At 35.1% G+C, this 24,178-nt stretch overlaps 1 protein-coding gene across 1 annotated transcript in view; it reads right to left on the reverse strand.

The window, feature by feature from the left end:
* Positions 1-24,178, reverse strand: part of TINAG (tubulointerstitial nephritis antigen) — an 87,847-nt gene that overhangs the window by 59,353 nt on the left and 4,316 nt on the right. The window contains exons 2-6 of the mRNA XM_032410185.1: positions 20,715-20,778; positions 19,972-20,061; positions 14,924-15,038; positions 4,371-4,494; positions 691-841 (exon numbers count right to left, since the gene is read on the reverse strand). Of these exons, the coding sequence (XP_032266076.1) occupies positions 691-841; positions 4,371-4,494; positions 14,924-15,038; positions 19,972-20,061; positions 20,715-20,778 (544 nt within the window). The remainder of the gene's footprint in view (positions 1-690; positions 842-4,370; positions 4,495-14,923; positions 15,039-19,971; positions 20,062-20,714; positions 20,779-24,178) is intronic.

The raw sequence follows: 24,178 nt of genomic DNA on the forward strand, positions 1-24,178 counted from the left end.
CCCATCAATATCTGACATCCATGCTTTCATAGCACCTGACTGTTCTATAGCAAACCAAGAGGACTCAGTGGATGATAAAAGGACAGGGGAGCAGTACATACGCATACTACTAGTTATCAGCTGCAGTTTCCTTACCCAAATAACTTAGCTTTTAAGTAGATTAGCTCTTACAGTAGATATGAGGATGCAGTAGGTATTACTACATGAGAGTAAGGAAATACAGCCTGCCTTTTCCCATCAAATGGGGCAGTGACACTTAATGATGTTGATAAGTTGAGGCAACCATAAATTCTTTATTTTATTCATCTCATTCTTAATCTAATTTTTACCTGGCATTATCCATCTACCTGAGTAACTGAAAGACTCAGCAAAGGTATCAGCAATATCAACTACTCTATTCCCATTGAGACTCAGTAGAGCCATTTAGCTCAGAGCAACAAGAAGACAATGCTTACTTGAGTCTTTCCATTAATTTAGTGAGGAATGTATACATTCTTCAAATAATTGCTTCCAATAGCGTATAATCTTAGTAGATACCAAATATAGTGTATATTTAAATGTAATGCACACATTTATCTAGATGTAGCATATATATATTTTCAGTAAAAATCTTGCAATTTATTTTTTTCCTTATTGACCCCAAACAGAACTTACAAGAATCCTAGAAACATATGTTGGGCAGCTATTTACCCACGTTTTCTCAGGAACCACCAAGCCCTATCGATGCTTCCACTGTTGCATCCATGTCGGTTCTTGGCACAGCAGGAGATCAAATTTTGAGGGGATAGATTGGCTGTGTATCGACCTTTGGACTGAATTGCTATTCGGTCAGCTGCCACACCTGTTCCAAATAGAATACTCATTAATATTCAAGTGGCACACGACATTTTTAATAATTTACATAGCCCTTTTTTTGAATCCTAGTCTTCAGAACTTAATGTAATTTAAAATTAAAAATGAATGTCATTAATATATCTCTGTATTCCAGCAAAGTCAACTGGGTCATAATTTCAGTCATAATTTTTATCCGATTTTGGTATTGCTCAATTGTCTTATCGACTTCAAAGACTTTTCTAGTCTCTTGTTCCTTCCATGTTCTATACACTTAGGAATTTTTCATTAAGAAATCTGTCAAGTGAAACTCCTCGAGGGCAAGAATCATATCTCATTTACATTTGTAACTACTCCTGAACCTCACATATAGTCATGGATAAATATATAACTTTTGAAATGAGTACAAGTAAATGGAGGAAATCAGAAAAAACTTATCATAGAAATACCAACTGGAAATTCATCCATGTTAATCTGATATATTGGAATAAACTGAATCCTTGGTTTTTAAACCAGTATCGAGGTTAACCACTCTGAAAACCATTCATAAGCTAATCTATACTACTATGAATCTTATAAAATATCTAAAAACAACATAGCACATATTTATTCTCATAATATTTTGAAAATTATGATCCTAATCTTATTACATAGACATGGAATTCACCTTGTTTATACTTGATATAAATTTATAACAATATAAAATTCCCATGGTTGTTGTTAATCAGTTCATTCCTTTTCCCAGCACATATTTATTGGCTGCCTACGAGGTGAGAGGCACTGTACTAAGCACTAAAAATTACAATAATGAACAAGAGTCACAATGCTACCATCACAGAATAATAAACTAGGGAAATTAATCCACCAGTAGCAGAAAACTATTTATGCTATCTTTTTGATATGAATGATGAGATCATGGGAAAATTTTGGTACAAATTTTTGTTGTTGTTGGATGGCTGGTATAGTTTGTTCTTGATATTTCAACTTAGTTACTTTTCATTAAAGGCAACAAAGTTGTAAACTTTCTTTTATTCATCCAATTTTCTCAGAAGAAGTTATAGCTTTTGCCCATCAAAATTGTCTGTATACTGGAACTTCTCAAGGTGCTAATTTAGAATTATTCTAAAATAATTCATTTTTAAATAATTCATTACATATATATTTCTGTATGTACAGGGTTTTTATGTAACTACAGCATATGTACAATTCTGTAGTGCAATTTTGGCACATTTTAAATGCTCAATATCTGTTCAATCTATAACCTCCTACTTCCTTCTCGATTCCCACCTCTTACTGCGTGGGGATATATTTTGTAAGAGCAGATGACATTCTACTATGACCTCTGCTAGTCTCAAGAAATTAACTCCCTCTTTCGTAGAAGAAAATAGAAAATTTTTGATGTTTTGACTTTCAGTACAATGGTTCAGAATCCAATGTAAATTTGAAAATGTTAGTGTAACTATTCTCTAGTTCAAAAACCACTTGGGACAGCAGCAGTCAAGGAATCAGTAACCTGGCTTCCAGGATCATTTCTGAGATAGGATAAGTCATTTTATCTACTGTAACTCTTCTATAAAACCAAAGGCTTGAAAAATTTGACTTCTAAGATCCCTCCCAGCCCCATGAATCCGTAGATTTCAACTTAAGGATAAATATTTTAAATTCCAACGGGACACATGTTGTTCTTCTCAGACATTTCTGAATCTCAGTGAGTGTTTAATCCAAATTCACTTGAAATACTTAAGAATGACTCAGCTCAGCGAATTGTTTCCCACCCTCCTTTTGAAAACTGTTATTGGCCTTTACCTCTGAGACACACTCTACCATTTCCCCTGCTTATTTATTCTATCTCTACATTTGCCTCTGACATGCATCACCCGCCCCCCATTTCAAACTCTTTCACCTCTTCAGCTTCTGACATCGTCCTTGAATTGTATTTGGCTGCATACCTATTGTTTTATATATGTATATTTTTAAATGTCTTCTTTATTCCATTTAATAGCTTTTAGCTTCTTTGAAAAACATTTTTTTTCTTATTTTAACTATTACTTTCTGATGTAATTATCTGGATCTTTAAAAGAACCTAGTTTATTCTTTTCTTTGCTTAACACACTCAGAAAAAAATAGCTTAAGCCTGAATATAAAACCATGTCATCTGAAACCTCAGAAGTGTTGAAAACCCTCTTTCTGGTGTTTTGGTGAATTAGGTAGGTGGACAAATCCAGACATAGCCCTGGGCTGAGGCCATCAGTGGGACTGTGTCCTGGGGATACCAAAGTACACCACCCAAATCAGGCTAGCAAGTTACTCTCACTATTTAACCAGCAACATCTTTCCTAAGACATCTTCAGAATACTGGTGTAACTTCAATTTAAAGCAAAATTCTTATATATCACCTAAGAGGTGTAATACATTAACCACATGAACATAAAATGACAAATGTTTTATCTGATTAAATATCTCCCTACCCATGTGAAACAAGGCTCAAACAGGTCCCCCGTGTGGATTGCTAGTAAGTGAGGACAAATATCAGAAATCCAGAAAACATTTGTTTTAGAGTGGGAAGTAGCATAGGCTTAATAGATAAAGCCATTCCAGAGGTAAGCTTAGCCAAAGGTACCATTTCTAGAACAAACTAGCTGACATATGAAGCAATGATATTTGGACAATTATATCAGTAATTTTCTGTCCAAAATAGTATCACGCTTCAGAGCTGGCTTCTCTGCGAATCTATGTCCCTATTTTACAATGCTTTCTGTGCTAAGACTTTAGAATTCTGAGCACTCTTGGAATTACCTTCAGAGCCTAGAACATAGTTTTATGAAGATTTTTGATAGTAGTCAATCAACATCATGTTAGGTTATTTGCTGGAATATAATTTAATTTAGAGACCAAATCTTAAGATTAACCTGAGTATTGATTTATTGGACCTGTGAACTTATATGAAAGTAATTATAAAAAGTAATATTCCTCACACTTTTGAAGTAACAGCAATACTAATTTGGAAGCTACTCATAACTTTGGAGTCAAAAGCTACAAATTTGCTTTCACTTAAAATGATAAAACCCATTTAATCCATTATTATTTTGTTCTGAAGTGTTTCTTTACATCAAAGTAGTTTAATAGTAAGGTTTATTTTTGAAAATTTATAAAGAGAAAAGAATATAAGAATCATATAAGTATGTGTAAGTTCATATTAGTATTACAGATAATATTATGAATAAAGACATACGTTATACTCTTCTTATCATCTGGCCTTAACTCTCAAAGGACAAACAAATTTTGGCAACTTTTCTTTGTTGCTCTTTTGATTTATTCTCCATTTAAAATTACACCCTAAAAATCAAGACCAATTTTCAGAGTGAATATGGATTTTTATATAATGTTCAGGCTGCTTTCTCTGCTCTGAATACAATTTTATTTTAATTGGCCAAATGTTAATATTTCAAAATTCTGAATTTCAAAATCTTTTAATTACTGTCCCAGAATCTTGACTTAAAGGGAGAATCATAAGGAAGTAACTAAAATGACTTTATTACTTGCAGTAGAAAATGCCCATGATGCAGCACAATTTTTTTGATCCAATGGGCCATGAGTCCATCCAGGCCATTTATAAGAAGCAATAAAAAACTCTGGAAGATCAGTTGTTTCAGGTAAAGAAGCCTAAGGAAGAGAGGCAGACGTCAGATGTCTTCAAAGGTATCCCAGTAACCATTATAAGAAAATGCCATGATCTTTTATAATATTTATCATTATTTTTTTAATTTCATACATTCATGTTTTCTGAATGACATCCCTGAAAGGTATTAGTAGTGTAGGATTTCTATTTCATATATGTTTAAAAATAATTCAATGCAGGGAATCTTAACACAGAGCAAAATCATAAGAACAAGATGTAGAATTTTTTCTGAGTTACCATACAGTGTAATAATTTTAGCCAATGTTTCTATCATCTTGAATGAGAGTTGGGGTCACCCATATGTAAGAAGACATGGTGTTATTTAAATTTGGCCTCAGAAATAACATTTACTTTTATGTCCCTTCTTATGTTAGAGAGTGTGATTCTGTATGAAGTTAATGAAGTTTCAGCTGCTGTCTTTCCAAGAAGGTAAATTAAATGTTATGGACCTTGCTCCGTTCAAGTCACTCAAAGAAAATCTCAAACACAATACCCTATTTTTTTCCCAAACTTTTCTACAGAGTGATAACCTTCACTTCCATAAATAATAAGGACTCAACCCAAATAAGGATTTTGTTTATTAATTTTTATCACTTATACACACACATTCACATACATCATTTTTGAGAGTGTTTTAAAGTTTTCAATTTTTTTCTCAATATTTTATCTTCTCAATAGCTCTATGTTGTGTAATCATGGCAAATATTATTTACTCTATTTTATGAATGAGGAGACAAACTTCTAAAAGTTAAATGACATGCTAAGGTTAAATAAGAAATACCCCTGAAACCAGATCCAGGTTTTAGAATTCTTTTTTTTTTTTTTTTAAAGATTTTATTTATTTATTTGACAGAGAGAGACACAAGCAGGGGGAGGGGAGAGGGAGAAGCAGGCTTCCCGCGGAGCAGGGAGCCCGGTGTGGGGCTCGATCCCAGGACCCTGAGATCATGACCTGAGCCAAAGGCAGACGCTTAACGACTGAGCCACCCAGGCGCCCCAGGTTTTAGAATTCTTAACACTAAGCTCCATCTATCATTTCCTTACTTTATCAGAAATACATCGATATTTTGCAACAAAAGTAAAATGTCTATAAAAGCTAAAATTTTATCTATTTAAAAATATTATGATTATGCTTTCCATTAAACAAGTTGGGCTACTGATCCAGTATCTTGCAAACAAAATTACTTCTGACAAGTATATAATTGCTTCAGAGACTAAAGGAAGATTTGGAATTTACATGTCAGCTTGAAAAGGTATCCCTCCAAAATATTTATAAATTTGAATTTTAATGAGAGAGTTCAGTTTTGATTTAAAGAAACTACTATCACTCAATAAGAAAGTTATTAAATCCTGAGTTCCATTACTAAAAACACTGCTATTTAGGTGATGGAAGAAAAGTACAGAAAATGTCAAGCAGATCACAGTAGAGTGCCTGCATGATACTTTAAGAGCAGTATCGTGGAAATCCAGGTGATGTTAGATCTTTATGCCATTAGACTGACCACACTGCAGAAACCTAGAGTTGGAGCAGAATAAATTGACTGCTCTGAATAGATAGTTCCAGAGAGATAGATTCACTCTCCAAAGGAATCTTTCTAACTGCGATGGAAATACACCTATCTTATTAATTACTGATACCTTCCAACTTTATTGTCATTGCCTTATCAGTGTGCTTTTAAACATTTATAGTACTAAGTGGTCTCAAGTTTCCAGAAAAACAGGTGCAGTGCTGGTTGTTACTTTATCACTTTATAATTTAATAAAATAGATAGGATATTTTCCTTCTACTCTATTGAAGCAATAAAGATATAACTATTACATCAAACACATTTCAGCCTAGTTGAGTTATTTAAAATTTGACTTTCATATGCCCAAACCTACCAGGATGCTTTGCACATAGGAGGTATTCAATAAATATCTCATAATGATGAGGAAATATAGATCTAATTGGTGGGTTTCATCTCTTTAAAAAAATGTTTTTCTCCCTTAGGCACATTAAATTAAATTATAAATATCAGTCTGCTTTTGTTTTTATGATTTATTGCTTAAAAAAATACTAACGGTTCATCCTTCTCAATAAGATAAGACAATAGAGAAATAACAAGCAAAATGGCATTTTTATTGAAAACATACTTACCAACCCATTAAGCCAGATCCAATTCAAAAAGATCACCTATTGGATCTTTCAGAATTTTTATCATTTATTTAATATTGCTTTTCCTAAAAATAAACCCATAGGATTTGAAGATCAACAGGCACATACTATGTTGCAATTTTATTCTTCTTATGATATCAGATAATCTGATGTAATAAACAAAGAGCAAATCTTATATCCCATTATTCCATAATTACTGCATGCCCCTGTAAAGTAAGAGTGTTTTTAAGGGCTTATAAATAAAGGTAAGCATCACAGAATAATAGCTTTTAGGAATTGGTAACACAAGTTTGGCTTCAACGCATACTTTTTGTGTGTGTATGTCAAAAGATACCTTAATAAAGCAAAAGAATCAAGAGTATCAGCTGAGAGTGACAGAAATTTCAAAGTGTCAGTGGCTTTTATTTTTAAAAGGATTTACACAGTGGTATATGGGCATTTTTAATTCTTTGAACTGTAACGCTAAAAAAGTTTCAGTCATAATCTAGTCATATTTCCAAATTAACATTAGTCAAATTTGAGGTTAAATTTGAATAGTCTCCCTGCTTCAATATTTCTATTTAAAATTAGAGATTAAAAATATTGTGAATATAAAAATTAAAGGCAATGGTGAACACTGGAGAATTTTTTACAGTACTTCCTGCATTTAATTGAATGAAAATCTCTGAAAGAGTAATGCAAACATAATCACAGAGCAGCTTGAGAACACTCTAGTCAAATTCTGGACATTCTGGACATTCTTACTCTGAGCCCATATCTCCACAATATCCACCATGTGAGTGACCGCCCCTATCTCTGGCTGCACTTTCCTCCACTTAAATTTGGATAACCAGAGTGACCTGAGAATCAAAAGAAGGCAACAGAGAATATCATTCTGTTCTGCCCTTCACAATCCAAGGCCATGAATACCAAGAAATTTCTTCTAAACTATTTGATATTAGAGAGGATAGGGCTAATTTACTGGTTGCAAATGGCAAAATGAATTTTTCACCTTCAACGATATTTGTCTTCATGTTATTAACTCTGGAAGGATTAGCTTGGTTTATAGGGTAATTTACCTAATTATCTATAAATATCAATATTTCATGATCATACTATGGCAGGTAGTGCTAATTCTTTTTTAATCCTTCCCTTTTCATAGGATTTCCCCTTATTCATAGAAATAACAATTTTAGCTCATCACATGCAGCTCAGAAAAGATGACCGCATTCCCTAGTCCCCCTTGACTACTATGTGTGGCCACCTTACTAAGTACTGGCCTCTGGGATATAAGCCAAAGTGTTATTGGCAGTTTCTGAGAACTTTCTTTAAGAGACAAATGGCACTTCACTTTTATTCCTGTTTATTGATTTTCTTTTATTTTCCTGCTAGCAGAAATTATTTTCCTGCTACAGATAGACATGGAGCAGCCTTTTTGAACCACAATAGGACTTTGGATATAAAGACTGGAAAACAGAACAACAAGAAGGAAGAAGTCTGGGTCTCCAACACCATGGAGTGTAATTCTAATGGAGGACCACCCATCTCCAGATTTGTTGGTGGTAGCCCAATTCTTATGTTATTTAAGCCACTGTCATTTTGAATTTTTGTCTCTCTCAGATGAGCCTAATCATAATTAAAATAGCACACATATCTGATATTAAATTTGCTAGGGAAATACCATATTTCACTGAAGCCAGGACATCATTAACTATAAGAAGCATCCCAATTCTAGAGGCATAAAGAAGTGAAGACAATAAGCATCTAGAAATTGATGAACTATGATATATCCTCAAATGAGTTTCTTAGAACACTAGTTCTGGGGGAATTGTAATAGATAATTACAAAAGAAGGAGTTGATTAATCTAACAGTTCTGAAAAACACTGGTTTTGAAAATTAAATAGATTTTTGTCCTCACTGCAATACTTTTTTACAAGCTACCTAAGTGTTGTGAGACTCCAGGAAGTGGAAATCATATTCATGGTTTTAAATGTTCATGACCCAATGCCAAGTATTTTATTTCATCTTATTTCATTTCATTTCACATCCTTTTGATTGTGAAGCAGATCAAGGGACTACTGTTTCCTGGAACATGCTCTGGGAAGAACCATAGTCTAGACTAGATAACCCAGGTTTGGGAATAACCCAGAGAACAGGTGCTTGTTCTATCAACACACAAACCACCTCAGGAATCCACTTTTCACAGCCCCAAATATTTATTCACAGAGAGGGAAAAAAATAAATTTTCACATTTCTTTTTGGAGATTTGCCTTGTGGTGATCAATTCAGCCCCACGATGTTGTTCAAGTCATGTTCAATTATATCACAGTGTTATGCACCAGATTGCAACTGGTACAGAAAAATAAAACTGAGAACTAAAAACTCAAAAACTGACGTGAGAGATAAGACACTGCCATGAGCTCATTCTGCCACAAGTTAAGCTGAATAAGGAGTGAGGCAGGTTATGTATTTTCTAAGGTTTCTCAAAGGGTGTGGGGTTCCATTCTGGGAAGAAGGGAATGGAGGCATAAGCACGTGCTTTAATGCTCTTTGAATTTTAAAAATCTTAATTCAGAGACAGTAAGAACTGGCATCGTAATCTGTCCCTCACTCTTTATCTACATAGATGAGAAGTTTCTGAGATGAAGGGAGGAAAATATATGCTTAAACAGACTCCACCATGACATCTGGCTGTGCCCCTCTTGTGCAGCATCATTGGCACCTGCATTTTATAAAGTTATTCAAGCCTGATGCCATTTGCCTATGTTCACATATGTGGGAGCTAAACATCACTTTTATGGGGAAAATGGTCATTTTTGTTTCACATTATATAAAGAACCAAACCATATAACTGTGCCCTTCACTTTTCTAGTTAGTGTTTCATTTTTTACAGAGGCTTCTTTTTACAAAGGTGACAAACATATTTGGAGTCAAGTAGATTACTTTTAATCAAATAAAAAATTTCAATAGCCTATGGAGGGTTACAAACTACACTTGGTAATATTCCCTTTGATTTTTTCCAAGGGTACTTCTCATCCCTCAGTACTTGCTATCATTGAAATATACTTCAGAAAGGAAAAAAACAAATTCCTCCTATTATAACTAATGACAATAGAAATAAATCCAGGGGTACTGGATCTGCCTTCAGCTCAGGTCATGATCCCAGGATCCCGGGATTGAGCCCCACATCATTGGGCTCCCTGCTTAGTAGGGAATCTGCTTCTCCCTCTCCCCCTCCCTGCCACTTGTGCTCTCTCTCAAATAAATAAATAAATAAATAAGTTTTTTTAAAAAAGAAAGAAATCCAGTCTGTCAATACTGAATATTATCTAGACAATGATCAAGTATTCAGACAATTAAATTTTCATTTCTCATCTCAATGATTGGTGGCTTTAAGAGTTATTATATAATACATAAAATATTTTACTTTAACTTCCAACAAACCATAAACACATTATTTTTCCTATGTTAGTAATTCCAACTAAAACACACCAAAATCACTCATATTGGGTGACTGGGAAAAGATGTTATACTAGTAAGCTATTAAGATTGATGAAGAAATTTTTAAAACATCTGTAACAACTTTGTTCACTTCATTGTTCTCCCTGGGGAATCAACAACAACGAAAGTATCTTAAAAAATTTTTTTAGCTGAGACAAGTATAGAAGTGAGCTCTTAATTTCCCCATTTCTGTTTGAAAATAGTATTTTTCATTCAAAATATTTGCAATATTTATAATAGGATAGAACACAGTGAAGCTTCTTAAAGTTATCTCCCAAATTCAAAAGCACTTGAACATTATGTCTGGAAAAACATTCAGGTACAAAGCTGTTGATTTGATTAGATTAGATTTGGATATGATATGACTTGATCTGATTTGATTTGATTTAGGAGCATAGTAGAAGAGCTTTCAGGTTCACCAGAAATACGTAAACTCCATCAGGGCCAATAAATCCAGAGCTATACCTTTCTTTATGAAATAAAAATCTCCAAGTGATGAAGCTTTTGATAATTTAGTTCTTACTAAATTAGTAATAAGGAATAGTAGGGAATTGACCCTACTATTCTCCCAAGATTAATCCAAGGGAGAAAAAACAACTTTATATGGTATATGATAACATTTCTGTTATATATGTATATAATATGGTATATAATAAGCACTTCTCTTTCAGCATTTCATGGACTTCTAACAACCCAACAAGCAAGGTATTACTGCCATCACCATTGCACAGAGGACGAAATGGAGGCAATAAGTGAAAGAGCCAGACTGAGCTCCAAGTGCACTGGCTCCAGAGCTCATGTTCATCATGGTAAATGGAATGGTGCCCACATGGGTAAACACACTAGCTCACACATGCCTATTAACAGACTTCAACTGTGATGTTTCTGCTGGCTCAAAAGGACCTGAGTCAATGCCAGGTTTGTTTGCATGCTGTCATAATAATTGGTTGTCTCCATTGTTTTCTTTCTGAGACACTGAGAAAGTTCTGATTTATCCCTAAATATACTTCTGCTCTAGTGTGAATTTTCAGTAGGAAGATATAATGCACCATTACACAAATTTATTTGACCACAGATAGGACACCTTTATTCCTAAGCTTGCAAGATTGCTGGTCCATGGAACACATGTTGAGAAATATTGAAATAAGGGTCAAACCATGTCATAGCCTATTTTGTGGTTTAAGGAGACAAAATTCTCAATAGGCAGAATTTGAATTTCTTGTGGGGAGCTGTAGTCCTTCTGATGGCCAGCTCCCAATCAATCCCATTGTGAATCTATCCATACAACATACAAAGTTTCAATGGAGTGCCAGAGAATGGTTAATTCATCCAATAGTTCTTAACACTTTTAGTGTAGAACCATTTAGAACAGAACTGTCCAATCAAGTCATCACTTTGAACAATCTCAAACTAAGAAAACCTTCCAAAAAAGGGGAAAGGAGCAGGGAAGGAGAAGGAGGCAAACCATAAGAGACTCTTAATTATAGAGAACAAAGTGAGGGTTGATGGAGGGGAGGTGGGCAGGGGATGGGTTAAGTGGGTGATGGGCATTAAGGAGGGCACTTGTTGTAATGAGAACTGGGTGTTATATGTAAGTGATGAATCACTAAATTTTACTCTTGAAACCACTATTACACTCTATGTTGTTAACTAACTAGAATTTAAATAAAAACTTGAAACAAACAAACAAAAGAGAAAACCTTCAAGGAAAAAAAAAATAGGCATGCATTCACCAACTAGCCAGCTTTTGTTGACCTGACACCAGACATAATCATTCCAGTGTGGATGAAGTGAGTCTTCATACACAACAAGGAGTTGCATGGTCTGAACAATGTCCCTCTCAGCCTTCTTTTCTTCCCTTTTTTTCACTTCCTCTCATGCACTCTACTTGTACGCAGGGAAAATAGTAAGTTTATGCTTCCTTTTTGTCAGTCCTCACTTAGGATTGTCATCCAGGAAGGGCTCCCCAAAACCCTAGAGTTAACTTTTTTTCATCCTCCACTATCAACATCTTTCTACTCTCCACTGTTACTAACCACACTCTACAAATATTCATTTGGATTGAATGAATTCATATAGATTCAACAAATCCATTTAGGTCATATCTATATGATCGTAGAACTCTTTGTATAATGCCTACTGATATTTCTCTAACTCATGCTCAGCAGATACATTATGGGAATAGTGACTTAACCCAAGGAATGAAATCAGGAATCCAGACAGGGAAGGGAAGAGCTTTCCCAGAAACCAGGAAGGACTCATGGCTCATCTTTCCCACCCCAGATAAAGAATTATATGAACCCCAACTCTCATCCAGGTAACATGGTCAAGGAAAGGAAGATGTTTTGGGGGTGGGAATGCAGTGGAGTTCCTCAACAAAATCATTACCAGTCTTGGCAACTGCCTACCTACCGTAGTTCTACACATAGACCAACCTATGTTGAAAATCATATTAAAAAAAAAAAGTTGGAAAAAAGTGAGGAGAAAAAAGTTATCCAGAAACATATCCACAAAAAAAAAAAACTCATTTTCACTGTACTTTGAGGCAAGTTGATGTATTAAGGTATTTTCTATGTAGTCACCAGGCTAAAAATTAACATGTTTTTTACCTCTTTCTGTAGTAACTAGTTCAACTCGGTTCACTTCCTGCAAGTATGTCTTATATTTCTGATTTTCTTATATCTCCAGATATTAGGACAACTCTAATACTCAGAAACTTTTTGAAAGACCCTCAGTCCTCAAGCTACTATGCCCTAGAAATAAGAAGCTATTTCCTTGCCTTACATCATAAGTGGGTAATGGAACTCTTACAGATCAGCCAAATTTTCCTTATTGCTTTCCTGGAATAAGCTGACAACTATATTACACTAATTCATAGCACTCAGCAATTTTAATTCTCCCAAAGTACTACTAATCATTAGGATTTTTCATTTAAATATCACCACAAAGACTTTCATGCAAACAAATCTCTAGCAGCCAATAAATGACGAATTAGAATTTGACTTCCTTTTCTATACTGAGGTGAGTGACAACCTCATATTCTCTAGAATATAAAATATTCCAGGTTGCAAAAATTAAAGCTTAAAAAGGAAAGGTTAGAAATAATCCAGAGAAAATGTATATAGACACCCAAATGAGTATTTGGCTGACTGGGCCCTTAATAAAAGGGAAAGAGCAATCCTTATAAAGGGAGTGAATTTATTCTTTTCTTAAATAATTCTTCCTCTTTTTTTTTCCCCAGTTGGGGATAAAGATGAAAAAGAAAGCATCCAAAAAATAATAATAATAATTCTTCCAATTGATCCTATAATTAGGTCACTAAAAACCATGAATCCAAGCCACATCTCTAAAGATTTTTATATCTTACTGGTTCTAGGAAAGATCCAAAAGTATATCTAAGCTGATTATTTCATAAAATTAGCTCTGCTTTTTGCTATTTTGAACCTGCGTTGACCAAAGCTAACTGATTCTACTGGAACTCTAGGGACTATTTTTGGGAGATGTTCTAAGATGTCCTGGCTCTGCACTTTAAGTAATTCTGTGGTGGCTTTTCACTTTTCCCAATATCAGTGTGACTTAACCTCTCTCAATCTCAATTTTCTTGTCTTTAAAATGTGGATAATTAGAGTACCCACTACATCAAGCTGCTGTGGGAATTAGATGAGATAAGGTATGAAAGTGCTTATAAGAGCACTTAACCACACATCTCCTCAATACGTGGCAGCTATTATGATCTTTTCTGATACTGGTTATAATTTAGCAAGCTCTTCTACTGCAATTTGAATTGGTATAATAACTCAGGGGATTACATCTCTGGAAAGCAAAGTACATTAAGTGCTTCACGAGAAACCTGTGGATTTACAACTCATCCAAAGGCGAACAACAACCCTGCTGGCTCCCAAGCCACCGGGAGCTTCCAGGCAGCCAGGATGCAAAGCCTGCCTTGCAAAGAGAAAAGGCTGCACTCCCACCACCTGTGAGCACCGCTCAGCTTTGGGCATTTGAACTAGGCCTTGAATACAGTCAACATCTCAACTGGGAAGTCTGTGTGCCTGTGACACTGCACATCTGGTGGTTAAACTGCAGTTCTATGAGTTAGAGGTCTGTGATCCTGGAGAGATAAAAGCCTCTTTATACAAGACACCCATTATGGGATGATACCATCTCCTAAAAATGAAAGGGAAAGCCAATACAATGGCATGAAGCTTAAGAGTGTAGGAAATGCAGCAATTTCACGAAGGAGTTTGCGAGGTCACCTGGCAAAATTTGAAGGTATTCCTGTAGTGGAAATTTTGAGGAAATTTATGAATCACCAGAGTGCGCACATCTGCAGTCACTGGCATTTCTCTTAGCCTCGTATGATAATGGGTAGCCCAAAGGCAGCACAACTCTGTTTGGATGAATTCAAAAAATAACTGTGTTTACTTAAAAAAGAAAAGCAAGGACAACTAATGATTTGCTTGAGCATTGGGTCACTGAACAACCAATAATCAGAAATAGGAATTTCTATGAAATCATGATCAGTGTAAAGGAACACAACCATTTGTGAAGACAGGACACTTTATCGAATGGACAATGGTGAACTTCAAAGTTCACGTGAAACGTTTACGGAAGGTAACAAGCATTTTGCTAAAGGTTTTTTATTTATATATAACATAATTACAACTCTGAAAGCTCAAAACCCACTATTTTAGTTATTCAAAATTTCTTTAAACGCACATACAAACATACCTGTACAAACACACACACACTTGAGTCAGACAGAGAGAACACTTACTGTCATTTCATTCATGCTGAGAAGCATGGGGTTAGGTGGCAGGGTGCCAAGACGGTGCCTGAAACCTTCTGCCAGAGTCATCCCCCAGAACTGGCTATAGTTCTGGGCTGTCCATCTGCCTTACAAATGAAAGAGAAAAACTGGTACAGGTTATGTAATATCACTTTTATAAATAATGTTTGTTTATATTTCTGAAATTATACAAAGTTGGAACTATTCCTGTAAGCTAGATATTCTTTATATAAAGAATGCATGATTGCTTACTCTAACGGGAAAACTTATGAGACACTCTCCCTAAATTAGGTCTCTTTCAATTATTTTAATGACTTATATGAGGAACCTAAGGCAATGTCAGTGTAGACTAAATAGAAGAATATAAAATCTTTACATATTATAAGGGATTAATTGGCAAAAGGCCAATATATGTAGTTTCTTTTAAATGTCATTAAATGCATTTTAGAAAGAAGCTTGAATGTATAGAAATGCACTTGTAAATAGGGTAATTGTTTTATATATAATTTAGATTTGAAAAGAATTTGACCATGTAAAAGGAAGTATCCATGGAAAACTGAGGATAAAATAGTTATACTTTAAAAAATTACATCAGTGCTAATTAATTATACTGAAATATTTTATTTAAATACTGGAATATTCTACCATATATTAAAGAGTTAATTTGTGTTAAGTGCTCAATAATCTTAGTTATTATTAATGATGATACAAATTCAATTGATGTGAAATTAGATGGTAAAATGTACATATTTTTTAGAGACAGGGTTTGTGTCCTTACATAGGAAAAGAAGCTTTGTTTTCAAAATCTAACATTGACATTTAAATCCAACGAAAAATTTCTGAAGAGATGAGAGTAGATGAGAAAGACGAAAGTGATTTAATCATCGCTTGTTTGAATTATTTACAACTTGAGGACAATATGTCTTCAGTACTTAACTCAAATCTAAACTTAATCCTGTTGTGTTAATGACCAAAACTGCTTATAATGTGATAGACTCTCATGAATGATGGAAGATACAGCTTGATTTTCAATAATATGCCTAGCAAGTTCATGTTTTCTTTTATAAGAATCTGTTAGGTCATAAAACCTTAAGCAACTTGGAGCCACAATTTTAGGAATACAATCTCCATCACCCAAGGAAACCTCTGACGATATTAGATATTGCAGCATATGTAAGAGACCATTAGGACCAGCCTTAGGCAAAACCATGACATCAGTGAAGTATGTTTTTGGTGCCCTACACTAGTAGTTTTCAAACATTCAGATACATTTGTCGTCATTTAATTAATCTCTCAATTTAGTGAGCAGGGATCAATATTTTAAGAAATAAATAGAATACAGGAGAAATAATGGGAAATATTAGAACTTATTGCATGTAGTGAGAGTGAGTACTGTTTTTATATACGTAGGTGTGTGTGTGTAGCATGTATTTGTACAGATATTCATGTGCACATATGTGTGTGTACTAAGTCACAAAGTTAAATGTATGTTTTACTATGACTTATGCTCAAAAAAGTATGAAAGGACTACCACTCTAAACCATCCTCTTTGATCTAGACTCATAACTTTCCCTTTAATCCAATTTAGCACTTACTGAACAGTCTTCATTTATCATATTCTCTCTTAAAACATGGTAATAAGTAAATTTCTCTACCCTCACAGGGTTCATACCCTAAAAAGACGGCAAAGATTATTAGCAGTAGGTCAGGGTATGATCAGAGTAGAGAACTCAAATATAACTCTGCCCAAAGGAGTTGGCATAATTTCGTTACAGAAAGTGACTTTAGTGCTCAGTCTGGAAGGATGAGAATAAGTTTGGTGGACAGATGTGAAAGAAAAGGACAATTATTCTTTTTCTTTCTTTTTTTTTTAAAGGCAACTCAGGAGCAGGTTTGAAACTGGGTAGCACATTTAAGGAAGAGCAGGTAAGTTCCATGCTGAACCCATGAGAGGGCCAAGGGAGACAGAAGCTGGAAAGAGCATAAGAGATGAGGTAGTAAAGAAGCATTTGGGCCACTGTTATGTATGCTAAGGAGTATAAAGATATTCTACAAGCAATGGAGTATCACTGAGGATTTTTAAGAACATGAACAGCAGAGTCAGAGCCTTGATTTAGAGGGATAACCATGAAAGTATAAAGAATTGGATGCAGTTTGGTCAGACTGGAAACAGAGAGAAAAATCAGGTTATCTCAAATGAGGCTTGATAAAGAAATACACTAGAATATAGCAGAGATGTAGAAAAAATAAATATCTGAAGAAACTATGAATGTGTAAATTATAAGAGACTAGTGACTGAGAGAGAAGAGGAGATAAGAATCAAAACCAATTTCCAATTTTCTGGCTTGGCTAACAAAGCAGAGGGAAAGGCCATTCACCAAGGGCAGGTTGAAGAGGTTAACCTGTCTGGTTTGGGGTATGTTGATTTGAGAAACCGGTAAAAAAAAAAACCAAGGCCAACTTATCCAATAGACTAGGTTTTGAGTTCATTAAAAAAAAAAAAAAAAATCAAGTTTAGAGATGTGACAGATTAAAAATGGCCACAAATTATTTGTGACTCTTGGTACCAAGAGGTGGAATCTATTTCCCCAACCTTTGAATGTGGGCAGGGCTAGTGACTTGCTTCACCCAATAAAAGCCAGGAGAATTGATGCTGTGTGTCTTTCAAGCTTAGGCCTACAGGGATGCCCTTTACAACTCTCCCTCATGCCCTCTTAGAACACTCACACTATATGAAGAGGCTAAGGCTAGCCTGCTGGAGACGCGTGGGCCCACCAAAAACCAGCACCAACCACCAGGCATGGGAATGATGCCACCTTAGACAATTCAGCTCCAGTTGAGTCTCCAGATATCTATAGACATCTGAGTAACCCCAAGAGAGATCAGGAAAAGAGCTTCAGCTAAGTCTATCCCAAGTTACTGAAGTAAACCAATGAAAAGCTTATGGTTTTAAGCTATTAAATTCTGGAGTGGTTTGCTGCCCCACAGCAGAAAACTGAAACAGTTATCTATCTCTCTTTGTTCCACTAACATTATTACTTGCTACCAATTTGGCACTTACATACTGCCCTATCATCAGAAATCCTTTCACAAAGGGATGACATGTTGACTCCTCAGCTAGATTGTAAATTCCTGTAAGACAGAAACTATTTATTTCTATCCTCAGCCGTGCCATAAGAGAAACACGTTTCGTTAATATTAATTGGTTGTGTTGAACAATAACACAGGGAATAAATATGCACTGAAGTAGCTTATGTAGAATGAAGAAAGACTTGGATCTAAAACACCATCAAGATGAGAAAAATAAATGTCTTAAAGCAAAGATTGTATATATTTGCGTGTAGGCTATTTTAAAAAGCACTTAGTAAGTATTGAAGGATATGCTTCTATTTTCACACATGAAAACAATTTGAACATCAGGACCAGAATATATCTGAGAGTCAGAACTGTCTTTTAAATTCAAGGCCTCCCCTTGCCTTTTTGTCATCTGGTAAATAATTTTAGTTTCACTCTGTTTCTTCATAAGCTTGTCTCTTTTACTTAACTTTTTTTCCTTTGGGCAAAGGATGTTCCCTTTTGCTCCAAATATCCCTCACTTTTTGTCCTTTTAAGGTCATCGATGTTAGAGGCAAAAGGCAAAATCTGTGCCTCTTAACTTGTCCAGGAGTCATCTCACAGTGAACAAACGATGGCAAGAAAATTCTTCCTTCCAAGAAAGACAACATGCCTACCAGCTTCCGTATTCTTCCGCCTTCAACTATGGTTTCCCGTGGGTTCTGGGACAGTGGAAAAGCAGGCTGCTGAGGGCTTCTTGGACGTATGTGCTCCGTAGGTCAAGCATTTGAATTATTTTAAGAACCTGATTCAGATAATTTCTTATGATGACACATACTCTGATGTTCTTTTAATGATTTAATTATCACTTAGCCACAGAAAATTATAACATATTTTCCCTAGAAATACTTAAAATATCATATTATCACCTAAAATATTGGCTAAACATGTATACACACACAGGAATTGAGCATGGCTTAAGAGTATTAATGTGAAAAATATATAACCTTCTCAATTTCATGTCTTCCTAGAAAATACTTTGGGGACATTGAGTGTCCCCACGGTGTTGTAAAATATCTGTCTTATGGTCTTCTATGTGGAAGCAAGTGATACTTTTAATTTTTTAAAATGCATTTCAACATTACATCACTTTTATAGTTACTTGATAATAGATCTTCTTATGTGAAATCTTTTCCAGAATGTGGAAAATGTTACCGAGGTTATACAGAGATTCGATCAATGGCAATGGAGAAATCCTGAGGCAGATAACCAGGCGGGCTATCCCTCTTCCTTTCAGTTCAGTAAAGAAAACCCGTGTTAGCAATGACATCATAATTCCCTCTATGTGATTGGAGAAGCCATCTAATTTATTAATCTGTCAGAGAGCATCAAACCATTATTTCCCATGTTTAAGTGTCAATCAGCTCTATATTTAGTTTATTAGCAAAGTAATGTGCCTCAGCCTGTCTTTTGATTCAACTGTAAATGAAATTGGCTACATAAGTCCTGTCAGTGAAATTGTCTAGATGGACTGGCTATTTGGGGAATCATCAAGATTAAATACTAACCTGTTAGGGTCTGATTCTCCCATGATAGCTGATTGGCTGGGTCAGGGCAGCAGCAGAGGGAGAAAGATGGTTCATATGAAAAAAATCAATTTTGCCTACTTCCTAATTTTGCCTAAATCTTTATGCAAACTAAAGCTCCCTCCCCTGACTCACACCATAACACTGCTCCTTCTGAGACGGTTTAAGACCCTGTTCTATATTTCTTTGTGCATTTTAATTTTTAATTATTTAATATTTACCTCAATGCATTCCTATTTTTAGGAATTTTCTTTCTACTTCTCTTCCCATTTCTCTCCCACTCTTTCTTTTGAAATAATGGCCATTTTTAGAAGTAAATGATAGGAAATACATTGTTTGAAGCCTGAAAACTAACTGGGACTGCCAAAAATGTCTATAAAGCAAGATTTTTCTCACCCATAGTCTCCTTTATTGACATGTTCAATTAGTTCTGGTTGAACAAGGCAGACAAGCTGGGAACATTTCCATTGCTGTCCTGAGCATGTGCTGCAAAGACGTAAAAATTACAAAAGTGGCCTAGCTTTACGAAGTACATTTACAAAATTAGCAACCAGAATTTCACACTGTTAAGGCATAAAACATATTTTTGATTCATGATAGCCATATACCTATTGGATTCTTGGCAAAATAATAACATATGCATTAGCTACCACTCAATATACTCTTAACTTCTCCTCTAGGCAGTTAATAAATGAAATGACCACACAGTCATTGAAGTTTGAAAACATGAGAAAATTTAGACAGTAGATTCAGTGTATTTGTATTTGGAAACTTTCTGCAGGATAACCATTTGAAGGCAGCCTGTTTTTATATATAGCTACTGTGATCAAAGAAACACAATTTGCCTGTAGTATATCTTGCCTGTTGAATGCTTATAATTAAGAGGTATATTTCATGCAGGCCTGCTGTATGATGAAGGCCACTGTCATGAATAACACGCTATAGCATTAAAAGATATATCCAGGATTAGATTTGTCAACATTCATCAAATATGCTTATATAAAGCTACAGCTATGCGATATCCTATGACTTATGATTCTATCTGTATTTATATATATATGTTTTATTTCACAATACTACTTTTATTTGAAGAAAACATAGACAGTAGAATTCAGTTGTGTGCCACTTAAATTCATTACCAGGAGTTGCAGTTTTCTTTAATTACTGATCCTTCTTCATAAGGTTGACCATCTCTGAGGCAACCTGTCAACATAACATGTAAACAAATGAAAATTCTAAATTGAATAATAAAGTGCATTAACATCACAAGTAACCCAAAATTCTGTTTAGTTTCTCAAATATGCAAAAATATTTGGTGTCACTGTGATGAAAATCCACATCTGGTTTGTGTCAAAGTTTACGTACGGAATTTTTCTAAGCTTATTCCATGAGCTTTTATCTTTAAAACTGCATATTATGTCCCAACAGAGGATTTGTAAAGCATGAAAACTTGATTACCACAGAATTAATCACTAACCACACTGAAAAAATAATGTATGTGTTTAAATGGGTGAGCAATAAGACGGTGTTTGGATAAATTTATGGCTTTTCTTGTTTAAAAAATCTAATCAAGTCTCAGAAGTGAATATGACTAATTGTATATGATAGGAGTAAGGAGCTCAAAGTTTTGGACCAAAATGTGAAGCTATCTCATTGAATTCACCTTTTAAAGACAAATTCTATTTTTTTCTTCAGAATTTGGATCAGGAGAAAAATTCATAAAGATTATAGCCATTTGTGTTCCAAATCCAAATGTTTCTCAATTAACTGAAACTAGCTGTTAACTAGTTTACCGGATTATATAAACTACTTAAAAGAGACCAATGGTGTATTATCATTATATGAAAACCATCAATAAGATATGGTGAAAATAGCACCCTGTTTACAAAAGAAATCCATTTCAAAAATATAATTCACACAAATTTAAAATTCACTCTGACTTGGCAAAGGTAGTAAAATTTACTACCTTTACTATTGACTTTGTCATGTGAAAACTTTGATAGAAACATGTAATTGATAGATCACATCAATGGTCTCTATTCAAACAAAATGAATCCTAACTTTTTATTCATACAATCATAGGGAAAAATGTACATGTTTAGAAATCATTCCAAGGGACTTGGTTTAACTCCTAACCACAACGTCACAAAAGCCACTTAGGGAATTTGCTCTCCTCTGATTCTTCAAATAATGGTTTCATAGAAAACTTCACAGCTGCCACTCTTCATCATGTACTGTTTTTAGAGTTCAATATGTTGCTTAATGAATCTAAAATCTCTATGCATTTGCATCTATTTATCTCTTTCCCAGGACTTTTAACATCCCACAATCATAGGAAGAGAAGCAAAAACCACCTTTCTCCTGGACCACAGGCTTCTAGACATAGCAAATTCAGGGAGGGGAAAGATTTAACTTTAAAACAAGTCCAGAGTTTTAATCACTACTCAGTATTAGAGACTTGAAATAAATGAACTTCCACTATAGAACTTAAAGAAACCCTCAAACTTTTATGACCTAGGGGTGACAGAAAATTCATGCAATAACTCAAGTTTTCATAATCAAGGAAAGTACTTTTCTGACTAGTTTTAAAGGACAAGGGAGAAGTCAAAACCAAAGCTGATTTTTAATCATACCTCATAAATATTCCTTGTCCAACATACCAGTTACATAGATAAAGGAAACAGAAATCACAAAAGTCTTAAGGGGAAAAAAAAAAAAGTCCCTTCTCTGACCTGTACTCTAGCTAATAATTTTGAAGTCAAGAGAATGTTATCACCAGGCCTACCCCAAATCACCAGTACTAAATCTAGTGTTAGCAAAAGTTCCCTTTCTTGGTCATCCTTCCTTAATACCAAATCAGAGTTTACTATGAGAAACTATGTTTATTGTAATCTCACTTGAAAGTTGGCCTCTTTTTTTTTTATTTAAATTCAATTATCCAATATATAGTACATCATTAGTTTTTGATACAATGTTCAACGATTCATTAGTTGTGTATAATACCCAGTGCACATCATATCACATGCCCTCTTTAATGAAAGCCATAATCAGTTCATCTGAGCCTTGTCAAGGGGCTGAAAAAGTAGAGTGTCAACTTCTACATTATATAGAGATAGTCCAATCCTTTTCTATACTCCTGCCTGGTTCCAATGTATCCCTCATTTCCCTAGCCAGCATTTAGAGAGGACTTTTAAAATCTCTATTGGGTCACTTCCTGCTTAAAATCCTCGTTATTTCCCATCAAATTTAGAATAAAACCCAACTTCTTCTTATTATGTTAGTCACCATACAGTACTTCATTAGTTTTTGATGTAGTGTTCCATGATTCATTATTTGCGTATAACACCCAGTGTTCATTGCAATACATGCCCTCCTTAATACCCATCACCAGGCTAACCCATCCCCCCCTCCGAAACCCTCAGTTTGTTTCTCAGAGTCCATAATCTCATGGTTCGTCTCCCCCTCTGATTGCCCCCCCTTCATTTTTCCCTTCCTTCTCCTAATGTCCTCCATGATATTCCTTATGTTCCACAAATAAGTGAAACCATATGATAATTGACTTTCTCTGCTTGACTTATTTTACTTAGCATAATCCCCTCCAGTTCCATCCATGTCAGTGCAAATGGTGGGTATTCATCCTTTCTGATGGCTGAGTAATATTCCTTTGTATATATGGACCACATCTTCTTTATCCATACATTTGTTGAAGGGCATTTCGGCTCCTTCCACAGTTTGGCTATTGTGGACATTGGTGCTATGAACATTGGAGTGCATGTGCCCCTTCTTAAACCCAACTTCTCATGGTAACCTATGAGGCCTTACTGAAAATGTCTCTGCCCTCATCACTCACCCAGCGTTGAATGGGGTGGGGCTGCCAGAGGAATGAAGGATTTGCATAATAACAGTGAGGAGGGAGAGCAGTGGTTGGATGTAATTTGGAGTTTAAGCAATGAACTTGTTCTCGGACTGAATTTGGGGAATAAGGAGAAAGAGGAATTAAGCATGTCTCACTGGGATTTTGGCTTGAGCCATAGAGGGGCAGCAAATCTATCACTGAAATAAGGAACAGGCTTGTTGGCAAGAAATCAAGAGTTCTGCTCTCATATTTTAGATTTAGATTAAATCTAGGTGAGACATCCTAGTGGATAATGTCAAGTAGAGTAGTTTCTGGAAGTCCAGAGTTAAGTCAAGGCTGGAGAACAAATTTGAGAGACAGTAACATACAATTAAAAGAAAAGCCTTGAGACTAAATAACAGTCCATTTGAGAGACTGTATATAGGTGAGAGAAAGAGGGCCAAGATTGAGCTTAAAACACTCCAGCCAGTAGACATTCAGAAGAGGAAAGGGAAAGAGTTGCCTGTGAGGAAGTAGGGAATTCAGGAGAGAGTAGAGCATTCGAAGCAAGAGAAGAAAGTATTTCATAAACAGAGATGGTCAACTGTGTAGAGTACAAATGAGAGGTCAAGAAAAGGAGAACAGACATCTGACTGTTGCATTTGGTGATAGGAAAGTCACCGACCCTGCCAAGAGGGATTTTGGCGAAGTAGCAAGGAATGACATCCTGTAGGAATGGGTTGATGAAAGACTTGGAAGTCAGGAAGC

Source organism: Phoca vitulina, unplaced genomic scaffold, assembly GCF_004348235.1.
Source record: "Phoca vitulina isolate PV1807 unplaced genomic scaffold, GSC_HSeal_1.0 scaffold11, whole genome shotgun sequence".
Classification (NCBI taxonomy): Eukaryota; Metazoa; Chordata; class Mammalia; order Carnivora; family Phocidae; genus Phoca; species Phoca vitulina.